Source organism: Rhagoletis zephyria, unplaced genomic scaffold (assembly GCF_001687245.7).
Source record: "Rhagoletis zephyria isolate East Lansing unplaced genomic scaffold, Rhagoletis_zephyria_1.1 Rzeph_scaffold_09896, whole genome shotgun sequence".
In the NCBI taxonomy this organism is placed as follows: domain Eukaryota; kingdom Metazoa; phylum Arthropoda; class Insecta; order Diptera; family Tephritidae; genus Rhagoletis; species Rhagoletis zephyria.
The window spans coordinates 1-15,553 of NW_016166974.1; the positions used below are offsets into that span (position 1 = coordinate 1).

General features: G+C 35.5%; 1 protein-coding gene across 1 annotated transcript; it reads right to left on the minus strand.

The window, feature by feature from the left end:
* Positions 1 to 538: 538 nt before the first annotated feature.
* LOC108376105 (5,10-methylenetetrahydrofolate reductase-like) lies at positions 539 to 13,441 on the minus strand. The gene is made up of 3 exons (XM_017632281.1): positions 12,514 to 13,441; positions 11,579 to 11,667; positions 539 to 942 (listed from the first exon to the last, which is right to left on the minus strand). The coding sequence occupies exons 1-3, from the start codon at positions 13,043 to 13,045 to the stop codon at positions 553 to 555; spliced, it is 1,011 nt and encodes a 336-aa protein (XP_017487770.1). The 5' UTR covers positions 13,046 to 13,441; the 3' UTR covers positions 539 to 552.
* Between the last annotated feature and the right edge of the window lie 2,112 nt (positions 13,442 to 15,553).

The window sequence follows — 15,553 nt, forward strand, 5'->3', positions numbered from 1 at the left end:
AAGCCTTCGGCATAGCCGAAGACAGCGCTGCTCTTACTTGTTTTACTAATAATTTTTAGCATCCACGTTTCAAAGTAAAATTTTTGATTAAAAAAATTGTAAAATACCTTCATCTGAATATTCCACGTCACTTAAACAATTGATTACGGTTCAAAAAGAAAGACTTTCTTTAATGGGTTCAGCGCCAAATGTAAATAAACTGATTAGTCGGTATCGCGCCGATTCCGGTAGGGGAGGAGGAGTAAAAGATGTGAAACTTGGTATTTATGACTTTAACTTTTCTCTCTCCAAGCCCAACCTATTATTTTTTTTTTTGTTATCAGCTGCCACCATGACTTTTTTTTCCACCTGCCTCCATATGGACAAAAACCCTTTGCCACGTAGAACTGTAATGGATAACTTATAGGAATAGGTACTTAATAACGTCCCCATTATATTCCTTACCTCAATAAAGCTCTTTCTCCGAAAAGGAAATTTTATTCTTTATAACGGCAGTCTTATTTTAAATTTCTTAACCAAGCTACTATTTTGACTAAAATTTATGTATTCTATTCAGCTTACATTTATAAAATTTTGATCCAGTATTTGCTGAACAACCAGTTTTACATTCTCAAAGCGATTCATTGTAAAGAATTGAAACCCATAAACATTTGCATCACTATCCAGCACCATTTGTACGGTGCGCCGCGCATTTTCAACCGCATACGTTTTGAACGCCTCCGGGCTATCCTTTAATTCCTTGTATTTACTCAGCTGCTCTTCGGAAATCACTGCCTTCACAATATTCAGTACAAAATGCAAAGATCGCATACTATCTGGCACAATAATGCCAATGATGATCGGCACATTGATGTCGTTGTCCCGACACCTTTGCACAAATTGCAAAATTGACTCAGGTGAAAAGCAAATTTGTGTGATGATAAAGTCGGCACCGGCATCCACCTGAGATATGTACATATGCGTATGAAAAAAAAAACAAAGAATTAGTAAAATTATTTACTTTCTTTATTTGTGAATAATTTGGCTAAATAAATTACTTTAATTTGAGTAAATATGTACATAAATAAATATGAGAGTACACACGTATGTATAGTGTAATTAAGTGGAATGTACATACATACATACTTAACCTTGTTAACGTTTAATTGAAATATTTATGTGCTCAAGTGTGTATTTTACCCAAATTCGTCTATTTAAAATTTTCAGGTTTGTTTCAATGCTGCCAAAGGGGGTTTTTTAACAGCAAATTCTTAGCTTAATGTTTTTAATAAAGCTGATTTGGTTTTGCACTGGTGGACTGGCTTCCAACAAAAAAATTTTGTGTTATTTTATTCTGGTACTACTATACATTTGTAACCGGTATTGATTGTAGCATGTGTAGTAGATAGAAATTATCAGCATTTCGGGGAAAAACACAGGCCGGTAAACAACTGAATTTTTGGAATCCCTAACGGTATCTGCCTACTCTTGCTGCACCTAAAAGTGTGTGGGTGTTCGTTTTTCGACCTTTCCTTAATAAATGGAATGCTAATCGCCCCGGGATGCTTGATAAGATCTAACGGAAACTGTGGGGGAATCCCTGGACCATCTTCTGAGCACGCGCTTTCCACGCGCGACTGAACATCCACTGAATGGGCCAATCAGAGATAGAGGTCAGCCAGTTATGGCAGATTCAGCTACAGCAATCTTTGGAGTTAAGCTCAAAATGGCTGTATGCTATGCTGTAAGTCAGTCGTCACTCTTAACTAAATTCCGGAGACCCGACAAAGTTCAAGTCCAAAGATTTTAGACCTATTAGTCTATCGTCTTTTCAGCTCAAGATAATGGAGCGACTGATTGAATCACTCCTCAGGGAATTAGTTGCAAACAAACTTATGGCATCGCAGCATGACTATATGAAGGGGAAGTCCACCGAATGAATCAGCACTGCACGAAATCGTGTCGTATATTGAGAAATCTTATAAAGGATTATAACTTGTTAGCATTTTTAGACAAAATCACGCCTGAATCATTCACATCAGCTCTAACAAGTCTGGACATTGACTCACAGCTAGTGGACAGCCGCTAGTAGACAGGGTCATGCGAACCGAACTAGTGGCGGGTCACTGTACAGATACGTTTGCATGGAAACCCCGATGGGTGGATTATGCCTCCCCTTTTATGGGTTATGGCTCTAGAAGGCGGTGGAGGCTTCAAGGTCGTTGCGTATGCTGACGACTTTGTGATGGTTGTTAGTGGAAAATTTCCACCAACTCTATTTGATATCATGCAGAACAGATTAAGATTAATTGAAAAATGGACAAAGGAGAGAGGCCTGGGTGTTAACCCAGTCTAAATTGATCTGGTGCTCTTTACCAGGAAGTACAAAATCACCTCCCTTAGGTTCGCAAAATATCTAGGCGTAGTACTGAAGTATTTCCATTCTAGACAGGGAATTTCGGTTAGGAGTGGCTCCTGATAAAAAGGATCACTCCAATTTTAACTGATGGTCTTCTCAGCCCGACTTATTTCGCTTACCCAACCACTCCAGCGTCTTTCAAGCTGAAGTCGTTGCCATGCAGGAGGCGGTTAATCACCTATGTACATACGTACGGGAGAAGTCATATGTAATAATATTTGCATCTACCCAGAAAATCAAGTCGCTTTCAAAGCGCTTGACGCGGTCACATGCGGTTCAAAATCGCAACTGACTGTCCCTAAATGGGATGGCTAAGCAGTTGAACTTGCAAGAGAGGGCACATCTACCCCACTTTCGCAATCCTGGAAGGGTTTAATCATGCTGCTCGCTACCTGCAAGCACATTCTGTGCATATCCGCTCCTTGCTAGTTCGTCCGCTGCCTCGTTTCCATAAATTTCCCTATGTCCCAGGAGCCGTATAAGGGTAATTTCGTATTGATCAGAAATATAGGCCAGCTCCTCTTTTACATTCATCCATTAGTTGAGATCTAACAGAAGTAGTAGAGAGTGCCTGAATGGCCGCTTGGCTATCCGAGAGGATGTTCACCTGTATTCTCGCGGGTGGGTACATTATCTTTGATTCACCTTCCTGCCACGTTAATAACAAACGTTTCGGCCTGGAAAACGCTGGCATAGTCTGGTAGGCGGAAGGATAACTTAAGGTTATATTGCTCAATGAAAACACCTGCACCTATTCCGCATTCCATCTTTGACCCATCCGTAATGACAGTAAAGCCTTGCAATAACTCGACCTTATCTTGATTCCAGTCACTGCGGCTTGGGAATTTCGTGCGGGGCTTGTGGTGAACCCAGGTATTCGACAGGATGTAGTCAGTCAGGATGTCAGGGGCCATCAGGCCTCTTCAGTGAATTCAGCTCAGTTTAAAAGTTTTCTCGAAACACCACTCAACCTCTGAAGCTTCTTATTTCACCAAAAGACAGGAGTTTGTTTAAAAAGTGAACGATGCGGACAAGCCTTATCTCAGCTGATACGAAGAGCAGCCGATACATTAACCACCACCTGGGGATGGCCAAAAAAAAAATAAAATAATCGATTAATTGATCGTATGATTAATCACAAACAAACAAAAAAAATATTGCGAATTATTGCAAATTATTGAATTAAAGGCACTTTTTTTTCAAAAAAGTCTGAAAAACATACAGTACACTTCAAACATATATAGTAGTTCATTCAAAATATAAAGTAAAAATGCTTTTTAAGTATACTTTGGGGCGGAGTAATTTGTTCGGAACAAAATTTTCGAAGAAAGTATATAGCAAATTGAAGTTCTACAATTGATTCTGAGTAAAAATGGCGAATGAACTATATAACAAAAATTACGTTGGACCCTCCCAAATTTCAAACGAAACACACAAATAGAAAATTAATTTCCTTCAGAAAAAATTATAATGCACTGATTTTTCATTTAAAAATTAGGGGGTTCGAACGTCATTTTTGGTATATATATGCATATGTAGTTTTTTCACCACTTTTGCTTAGGATCGAACGTAGAAATCGAATATGCCATACACGTTTTTCGAAATTAAATTACTCCGCCCTAGTAGACATACATCTTTTTTCTTTCTTATGCAATTCTTTTATAAAAAGAATATATATCTCTTGGTAGTTTTTAACAATTTATATTGATATAAATTAAAAGTTAATTTTGTATCAGTGAAGTAGTCGCTTTGTTTGAAAGAAATGGAATAATTTTAAGTGAATTTGGTAATTCATTCTCAGTATTTTTAACAATATGTTGTCAGTTTTGTTTATAAACTCACTATGATGACCATTTAACATTGTTATTTCCGTATTCCATTTTAATATGCATTTTTTTTTCAAATTACTGAAATATATTTATATTTATTTTTGCATACTCTATTTTTCCCAACAGTATATAGTGCGCCGACCGAAAAAATAGTACAAAACTATATATCATACGGTTGGCAACCCTAGCAGGCACCGAGGTACCAACTAAATAACAGTACTTTTTCGAAAGTCCGTAAAGTTTTGGGTAAACAGTTTTCATTTCTTCCCAAGCGTCGATGACACCCCGCTTTAGTTCTAGGACTTGACAATTCAAATAAAAACCCATTTCATCTTGTGGGTGACCCAAATCATCACCCTTCCGCCTTCGTTTTTGTACGAGAGATTTATGAGGGGCCCAAAGAGCGAACTCATTTTCTACTGATTATTCTGCGCACATTATTTAATTTCGCGAGAACCTCGTTACCGAGGCCAATGTTAACGAATTTTTGAAATTAATTATTTTGAACCTCGGCTCGAGTAAAGTCGATGCAGCTAGCAAAAAAGAATATTGGCTGGATGGAGTTTAGACAACTACAAAATTCATATTTCCTTTGAAAATATGTTTACGATTATTCTACACTCGATTAATGAAACATAAAACTACGACACAATTAAATCGTAAATTAGACAAAAATAATCGATTAATTTAATCAAATGATTAATCGCCGCCATCTCTGCCACTACCTGCGTAAATAGATGTTTAGGTTAAAAAGAAAATGTCAAATGGCAAATGTCCCAAGCGCGAGTTGGATAAATTTGTTGTGTAAATGCTCGTTATTAATTCAATATAGTTCAAAAATAAATTTATAATTCCACATTGATGTCAATCAATTGTTCCCGAAAATAGCTTTTTGCATAAATATTTTGAAATAATTACACTGGATCACAAATTTTAGTTTGATTTTTGTTCCGCAGATACCACTACCTAATTTCTATGTAGAATTGCTTGGTGATTCCGAAAATCGAGTTAATATTTTTTCTAAGCATATGTTTTCGAGATATTTGCAATTTACCGTTATTCAGCTTAAAACAAAAACTGGTTCCACCTAATTACTTATATCTTACGAACCAATTTAACAATCTGAATATGAAGTACGGCAAATGAAAGCTAATAAAATTCCACATAACCCACATGCATACCACTTTCCGGCAGGACTGATAGTTTCAGACAAATTAATAAATCATTCCAGTCTTTTTTTTTCAATGAAAAAATGAAAAAAAAAAAATCAAACTTTAACAGAAGAAAAATAAAAAAAATAACAGGTTCTGTGCCAAATTTTTGCATCTGTGTAAAGCCTGTTCTGTTACAAACAAAAATCCAGTTACTGATAAAGAAAATCGATGAATAAATAAGAAATAGTGAGTGGTCAAAAGAAAATGCACAAAGATTTTTTTTTTTAATACGAGTAGAAAAGCGTGTTACCCAGGCGTACGTGGCGTATGAGTAACTTTCTTTCCTGCTCATTTTTCATACAAACAATCTTTGCGTGTTTTCATTTAACCACTTATATTTCTTATTTATTCATCGATTTTCTTGATAAGTAATTTGATTTTTTTTTTTTTACAGAACCGGCTTAAGCACAAATGCAAAAATTTTACGCAGAACCTGTTATTTTTTTAATTTTTCTCCTGTTAAAGTTTGATTTTTTTTCAACTTTTTCATTAAAAAATAAAAAACACTGGAACGATTAACTAATTTGCCGTATTTCATATTAAGATTATTAAATTGGTTCGTAAGATATGTGTACGTGATTAAGTGGAACCAAATTTTGTTTTAAGCTGAATAACGGTCAATTGAAAATATCTCGAAAACCTATTCATAGAATAAAAAAAGAACTAGATTTTGGGAATAAGTGAGCAATTCTATAGGAATTGGAAAGTGGCATCCATTGAGCATTTTTGCTGTAAACCAGTGTTATCAAAGGTAAAAAAAAAAATCTATTTTGGGTTAACTAGTTCCTCTTCATTTCTTTTTTATACCCGAGCGCATTTGTGCACAAGGGTATTATAACTTTGCTCACATAACGGTTGTTTGTTACAGGCAAAACGAAACGAATGAAAAAAGAACTCGATTAAGCGGTGAATGTATGTCCGTGTGTGCACACGATAACTCGAGTAAAATCTGAGATATCTTAACGAAACTTGGTACGTATTGAAAATGGGCGATATCGGACTACAGCCATTCAGCATACCTCCCAAATAACGGTAGTTTTCAGAAATACGAAAACTGCGATATTTTAGTAACTACTGAAGCTAAGTCACTCAAAATTGACATTTACAATAATATGTATTTAGGCGGAAAATAAGAATGTTATAATGTAGCCGCGCCCACTTATGAACGGCAAAAAAATTTAAAACCAGCCTACGGCATATATGTAACTTGGAAATTTTTGAATTAGGACTCAAATTACGCCCACTTTTCAAGTAAAACGGTGAATTTCAGAGATGTGGAAACTTCGATATTTCGAAATTTACAGACGCTAATTTACACACAACAATCCCGTGAAAAAAACTATATTCAAAACGTGCGCCGGGTATTTAATGTTCGGCTTCGCCTGAACTTTGACTTTTTTTTACTTGTTTTCAATAAAACTAGCACAGGGGAATGCTATGACGCAGATCAAAACACATTTCTAAATCTTACTTAATTGGAAATAATGTTATCGGCACGTGCGTATTTAAATATGTATGTATGTACATATGTTAGAACATATGTAGGTATGTGCATACATATTTTTTCGATTTACGCAAAATACACCACACTAATATTTGCGCAAATACAAATTGGTACAAATAAGATTTTTTCGAATTCTTATTCGATTCTTGCTTGCACTAATTCGTATTTGCGCAAATATTTTTTATGGTATATACGCACGTGTTTTAATCCCCTACAATCACCTATTACAAATGCGATTTGATAACTCAGTAACTTTTTGAATGAAATGCATCAAATCGTCTGGCTTTAGCGCAATTCGATCAGTAAAACTTCACCAAAATATTGAAAAATGCTTAAAGCATTCTTACTCGTTATGTACTTCCATATGTAAATGCTACTTTTCTGCTGCGCTCTAATATATGGTACACACGAGTACATACGAAAAAGTAGCATTTACATATGCAAACAAATTTCTTGTAAGAACCCTGTTAGTGATGAGCTTTTCATTCGACGCAAATCTCATACCGACATTTCAAATCTCTCTCAGACATTTCGTCAGGTCTGGAAACAAGAAATATTCAGACGCGACTTCTTTATCGAAATTTACAAATTTGCTCAAAGTTTTCGGCTTTCAATGGTTATCAAACCTAAACTAAATGACTCAGAATCAATGATGCATTTGAAACTGATACAAAGAAAATTCGAATGGTAACTGACTTATCAAACCGCCGTCATAGGTTAAGCTAGATTAGCTGAACGGTATTTGACGACTTTAGGAAGCCAATAAAATATTTGTTTGCTATATTTAATTAACTTAAACAAGTAAAAAAGTCTAAGTTCGAGTGGAGCCGAACATTAAATACCCGGCGTAAGTATTAGATATAGTTTTTCACCTTTCTAAAGACTACCGTTACATGGTAAGAACAGTGGTTTTACTCCTATTTCTGACAATTTTCATAGTATGTTCAGTTATACTTAATGAAATAAACTAATATAGGGCAACCCACATACCAAATTTCGTTGAGATATCTGAACTTTTGCCCGAGTTAGCTTCATGGGCATACGCAGGTACGGGCTAGGGGGCACTATGCCAAAACCGACTTAAATTCTCATGTAAAACTTTCAGACTACTGTTAATTTCTTCATGATCGAATAATCGGATCTAAACCAAATTAGGATGGGACCACATCTGAGGTACCACCTTTCCTTAAAAAAAAATTATCGAAATCGGTTATGCTGTAACATATGTATGTACATAAAAAAAAAAATATTCCGACGAATAGATATCCTCCTCCTTTTTTTGAAGTCGGTTAAAAATTATAGAAAATTACGATTTTGGTGTAAAGACGAAGTCGCATTTTAAAATTTGCATGCAATTAAGGTAACTAACAAATTTGCATTTTAACTCTTCAATAAGTTCATAATAAACTGTATGCAATATAATTTCCTTTTTAGGGCTCGGTACAACTCAATTGTTACAATAACAAGTAATTTTTAAGCAAACAACACCACTGATTTCAATCCTCACATAAAAATTTAGAAGTACCGTTAATTTCTTCATCCAATGATCGGATATAAACCAAGTTAGTATGGGGCCTCCCCTGAGGCACCAGAAAAAGAATTATCGAAATCGGTTAATGTGGTCCAAAGTTCGCCGGGTCTGCTAGTTCTATATAATAATGTGAATTTAAAATTACTTCGAGAGGGCATAATGTACAATTAAGAGGAAGTACTTTTCAATGAATTCAAGGAGATATTTCATCAAATTAAGAAGTGTTTCTTTTTAAATTATGCAATCAAGCAGATTTTCTAAAGATATTCCTGTAAATAAACTCAATAAGTCTAGAAACTTTTCATAGAGACGATTTCTTGTTTCTGTGGGTACTTTTTCCAAAGACATAATAATGCAGTTTTTTAGGGCCAGTTTCTCAGAGCTGGTTTGAACTCAGTTTAAATTTGAACTAAGTTTAATCGACTGAACGGTTTTTCATGGCGAGTTTAAGGCCGCTTCATAGTTTAGTTGTTTTGTAGGGCAACACTATTTTTTTTCTTTATGCAGATACTAAAATTCAGCTATTTATTTTCACTTTTCTGAAAGACGGAAATTTAAAGAATTTACTAGGTGCTTCATGTGTTGCCCGACCGAATTGCCCTATGCAAGTAAACTCCAACTCAAGGCGCATCCATATAAGGTGGTGGCAATTGCATATAAGTAAAAGTCCCGTGTATTTTGTGATTGTTTTTTGGTACATAAGGATGTCAAAACGAAAGGAAATAGGAAATAACTTTCGCCATTTCGTCTAGGATGACATTCTCCTGTACTAGTTTAAAGACAAAAATATTCAATCAGCTGTTCAATCAACTTGTATTAATCCGCCTTGCTCCAACTCAAGTTGCGTTTGTTCATTTTCTTGTACACAATTTTCTTCTTACGTATGAGCATTTCGCTTGTTTATGTACTTACATATGTGCCGCTATTCAAATGAGTCTATTTTCGTGTATTTCGCAAATAATTTTAATTTATTTTTTTCTACTTTTTCATCTCAATTTTTGCAGCTGACTACAAATACACAACTTAACAGCTGATAGTTTAAACTCCGTATAACCCAGCTAGATTGGATTGGAGATTTGACTGCAAAACTGCACACTGAGTTTAAACTTAGTTTGAACGACAGACAGAATTAAACTCGCACTGAAAGACTGGCCCTTAACATAGCTTTAAGATTAGGGCATTACCAATTTTTTTTTGCAACAATTAGTTAAAGACAGATTTATGTACTTTGGTCGAGGTGCGAAAAGCTAATTCAATAACCAAATTTGTTCTGCATAATATTTTGATGCGAAGCCAATACGATGGCACGTATGTATGTGTGTACTCGAGTGACGCAAAACAAAATAAAAATTTGACAGCGTGCGTAAATAAACAGCGTGCGTTAATCTAACGCTGGACTTTTATGTACAAGTACTTCTGTCAAATTTCTCATTGAAAAATGATTGAGGTACTCAAAGCACACTTTCGGGAATCACATTCTGCAATGGTTCGAAGTTCTACGCTTATTTATTGTGAAGTTAATATGAAGTGGAGCGTTGCTTTTTATATATGCATTAGGGGGTTGACAAAACGCGTTAAGCGTCGTAACATTATTTTATGTAAAATAACGGCCTGAGGGTACGATTTCAGGCTAGAAAAGTAGAAAAAAGTGAAGTTATCATTGGCATACATATATGTTGTTTAGATAAACTCCTTAATATTCCATACAAAGTCCTACCGACCAATGCGCCAATTAATGGGACTTTAAGACTGGTTTTCACTGTCATATTGCGACGCTAAAATTTGGCGACATATTTTGACACAACTTTATCTCCTTTATCCATACCTTTACCGATGATATTATGGGCGAAAAACTGCCAGATTGCCGATTTAGCAGCAGCATGTACACGACTAAAGAACTATCCTAATCCCATTCGACAATGTGTTTTCACTTATTTGACGACAAATGCCACAGAATTTGACATAGTGAAAACCAGCCTAAACAGTATTGGTTTAGAACTTTCAAATCCAAAATTGCCCAGACCTTCACAGAGCGTCAAATCCTGGTAAAGACTTTAGAACAACAAATCGGCGCATACCATCATTTTGTCGATTTTAAAGCCATTCCTGATAGCACGAGAAGAAGCTGCTCGTACGAAGCCGTGCCTAATTTGTGATCGAACTGCGCTAATTATGTTTCAAAAGGAACTTTTTGGAGCCATTTAAATTTTTTGATCAAACTCAATGGGCCTCACGCACAAAAATTTAGCTTAAGCTCCGACTCTATTTTCAATGAAAATTGTTGTTAAAACATGATTTTTTTATTGATTGGCATTTGAGTTGCCACATATCTAGTTGCAAAACGAAAAGGAGTCACCTTTTAATTCGTGTTTTTTTTTTTTGTAAAGAAAGTTTGTTATAAAAACTACTCAAACAGTGGCTATTTTTAAAAAATGTTGCCAAATTATATTTACTTACTTACTTATGTATACTGAAAAGTTAAAAGGGGTAGCTTTCGCAGCAACAATATTGCAAACGGCTTTCAATTTCTTGTATTGCATATGTATTTTCTCAGCAAAAAAAAATAATTAGATACATATATACATAATTGTTAACCTAAGTATGGTTGTTCGAAATAGCTGAACACAAAATCAATTCCAATATTTCACTCACAGACAACGACTCTGACCACCTGCCAAATAGTTGTCGGTCGCTTTTTACAAAAGCAAAAGACACCTTTATTTGAAGTTTGAAGTTTTTTTATCAAATACCAAGGACAACAAATTTATTTTTGTTAGTAGTTGAATGGAGGAGGTGCTTATTGACGCTGGCTAGGATCCAGGATCAATTCATAGATCTCACAACAGCCAAACAATCCAACTTTAGAAAAATCGTCTGCAGTTTAGAGTCGGCTTTAAACAGTAGGTTCCTCTATTTGTTGGACAACATCAAAATGCATACCAAAAATTAGAGCAGAAGCTCGGTCATACACTTAACAAAAATGTTAACACCAAATATGTATTAATTTACTTGCTATTTCGACATCGAAATGTGAATTTGCATGGCTCCGTATGAGAGATGTTTTAAGTTAAAAACCTTAATTTTTTTTAACGCAACACTAACCTTCTCCTTGAGAAACTTCATATCTTCCTCCATCGACTTAGATTCCGGATGTCCTTCAGGATAACCGCCCACACCGATAGATATTGTGTCTGCAGATAAAAAGAAAGGAAGAAAGTTAAATCTTGAAAAGCTTTCGACTAGCAATAAATAATACACGTGGCAAAAATTAGGTAAACAAACAAAAATTACTTCAGTACACCTCTCTACAGCAATAAATATATACTTATGACCGCTTAGTATTGTAAATTCATTGCACTATCAATTTGTATAATCAACAATTAAGTGCGAACGTTATACCAACATGCAATAAGCGGCTACTTAACTGACACTGAGTTAATAAAGTGCATAACAAAAACACTAACAACTAACTAGGCAAGTGACTACTTTGGAAATTTTTGAATTGCAATAATAAATCAATTAAATAACTGACAAAAAATACTCATCATCATCAAACCAATAGCAACAAAATTATAACTGTCGTCGCAATCTAGAACTACATATGTACATTAGGGCGGTTCTTAAATGTAGGAAGCAAATTTGTGTAGTCGAAGATATCACATGTAAATATTGGTCCCGATTCGAGACGGTTGAGGCGTGTCGCACAAGAGCCAAAGTTCAGATTACCCCATGAAGACGTCTTAACCAAGGCCAATCGGAACTAAAATTTATATGTGATATCCTCAACTTTACTAGTATAAATTTTAGACATTAAGTGAAAAAAAATATTTTTAATTCTTGAGTCCTTAGAGGCATCTGGTATTTGACCCCTTTGCGACACGCCTTAAACGACTCCAATCGGGACCAAAATTTATATGTGATATCTGTGACATCTGTGTATTATCGATTGAGGGGGTGAGACCTAAAAAATCCTTCATTTGATTTTTAAGCACCACCCTAATGTACATACGCACATACATACATACATATGTACTCACCACCACGCTTGCCCCGCATATATTCCACCAATTCCTTAGCGTGCTGGAACTGCTGCTGCGCATCCACCTGATCGCCTCGCAGTGCCAACACATTCGCGAAGTTGAGGCTCAAAAAATCGTCGAGTCGCTTTGAATCGGCGCGATAGCAAGTAAAATGTGGCATTACCACCACACGCGATTGCAGTCGTCGTCCCATCCCTACCGCATCCACCGCTGTGACGTTCGCAACATTGGCATAGTCCAGCCCCAGCCATACCAGCGAGGTGAAGAGCGGCAACAAGGTGCCAAAACTATCATAGTCCAGTACTCTTTGTTGTTTGCCATAGGAACGCGCTGTCAACTCGATGCCGTAGAAGAACTCTTTGGCAGCGATTTTTTCTTTAAAAAGCTCTCCCAGTCTACGCTCTTGCGGTGGCAACTGTTTGGAGGAGAAGTGCACATGCAGAGATCGAAATACCCCGATCGATGCATTTGATGTGGACGGCAGAAGACCGCCGCCGATTGTCGCTGGTACAAAATCGGGATTATGCATTGTGTATATGTATATGTATTTGGTTTGCTGTTTTCTACACTTGTTCTTACACCTATTCTTACACTTTTAAACGAACGGATATTGTTCTTGAAATTACTGTTACAAGTTACGACACAATTTCTTAACTAGGTTCTACATCCGTTGCTTGTGCCCGTATTCGTGGGCGATAGCGATCTGATTGGGGAATCGTGTTGGAGGCAACTAACAACGATGGCAGTGGCGAAGCGTTGTTTCATTGTGGCTTTTGAGCGTAGCGTAAAAAGCTTTCGCGTTGCTCATATTTCAACTGTATACAATGTGTACATACATATGTACGTCTGTTTTGTGTTGTTGTCAATGGTAGTTTGGTTAATTCAGTTGTTGAAAATGGGTATGCATACGGGGGTTTTACAATTCGAAAAACTGAAAGAAAAAAAAACTGTTTTGCGTTACCTTAAGGGCCGGTTACTCAATGTCTGGTTAACACTAATCTCCGGTAAAACATCGTTATCGACGTTACCGACTCCATGTTATATGCATGGAGCCGAACACGTCGATAATGATGTTTAAACGAAAATTAGTGTTAACTAGACATTGAGTAACCGGCCCTAAGAGTATTATTGAAATAAACAAAAACAAAAAACCGATTACAAATTAATATGTAATTAGACCTTAAAGCGCTGCCTGTAGTTTTTCACACATAACAGCATCATTTTCTGCATACTGATTTAAGAAATTTTGATAGAAGAAATTTTTTTTTTTAGTTATAAGCTTTTATTCAACTTGGTCATCCCGCGAAAATCGCGGAAATTTCCAACCGATTTTAAACTGACTTTCCGACAAGTTAGAGACTTGAAATTTTCAGCATAGTTCCAATCACGATGACAATGCAATTAAAAATGAAAATGAATTCTCCATGGGGTCTTGATTCAAAGGCGGTCAAAAAATAGTAAGATTTATGGCTAACAGAGCGTAATTTGCCAAATAACGTAAAACCACTATAAAATTGTTAAAGCTACCGGCGCGCCGCGGCGGTAGTGTAGCAAAGCTATTCCTAGTCTAGATATGAACCTCTTTGTAGGCATCATATCAAGGAGATACAATTAAAAGACTCCAGAAGTCGCCCCGCCAGAAGAAGTTAAATATTGCGCCTAAATATATGTCATGCTACAGCGGAAATGGACGACACGCAATTTCTTTAAATAAAACTAACTGCTGCTATATGTACATATGTATGTTTATACAAAACGTAACTTGCTGTCTCCACAGGCAAAAGTTTTTATCTTGATAATGTTATCAGGCAAAATTTTGCCCATGGAGACCGCATATTGCTCTTGGCAAGCAATAACTGTCAGAGCTTTTATCTTGATAAATATTGCCAGCAATTTGGTACTTTGACAGCTACATAGCTTCGTGGAGACAACATTATCGATATTTCAATATAAAAGCAAAAATTGAACAGTTTTCTATTAAAGTATGTGTTATTATTTGCTTGGGTGTGAAATAGCATATTTTTTAAACTTTTGAATTGATGAAATCCGGCAAAAATTGCCATCTTATAAATGCTTTTATCAAGATAAAAAATGCCCACGCACAAATATTGCCGCTGATAAAATTTTTATCAGGCAATAAAAATGACAGTTGGTAGGCAAAAACTTTTGCCTGTGGAGACGGGCCGTAAGCAAACAACATTTTGCTTGCCAAGTCTTCTGTTCTCTTTCATTGCAAGTTGAATTATTTTAATATCTATTGCAAAATTTTGTACATAAATAAAATAACACTTTTTAATATACATACAACGCTTTTATAAATGGACTAAAAATTATAAAATAAAATAATGTAAAAAAAAAATAATTTTTAAAAACAAGCTTTTATTTAACCTGTACAATCATCAAGGAATAATTGAATTCAGCGTACATGCATAATTGGTTAGGTATGTATGTATACGTATGTAAATGCCGGTTTGCTATTCGCGCGACAAGCTTTTTTAAAAACGAAGTAAATTAGTACAAATTGTTAGTAATTTTCATTAGAGTTTGAATAACTCGTTTCACTAAATGGCTTTTGGTAACTTTAACGAGACCTTAACTTATTTTATTTTATTTTATTAATTTTAGTGCAGTTTTGACAAAATTTTATTGCTAAAAAATCTTTTGTTACACTACTTCATTTTATTTCTTTGATTGTACAGGTTAAATAAAAGCTTGTTTTTAAAAAATATTTTTTTTTACATTATTTTATTATTTCTTGTGCATCATTTCATACAAATTTTACGTTTTTCTTAAGAGCTGCATCCAGCACCTAAAAGTCTACTTTATTACCTCCTACACTCATTTGAAGAAATTATTCCTGTACGAGGTGCGGCCAGTGATCGGACTTCTACCACATTGTGGTAGATCTGTCACTCTTTTAAGCACAAGGTCGGAAATCTACCACATATTCGCGTTTTTGAGTCGTTTTATTTTTGATCGACATAGTTTTCTTAATTTTAAGAGCAAAAATTGTCCAACAATAAACACTTACAACGAA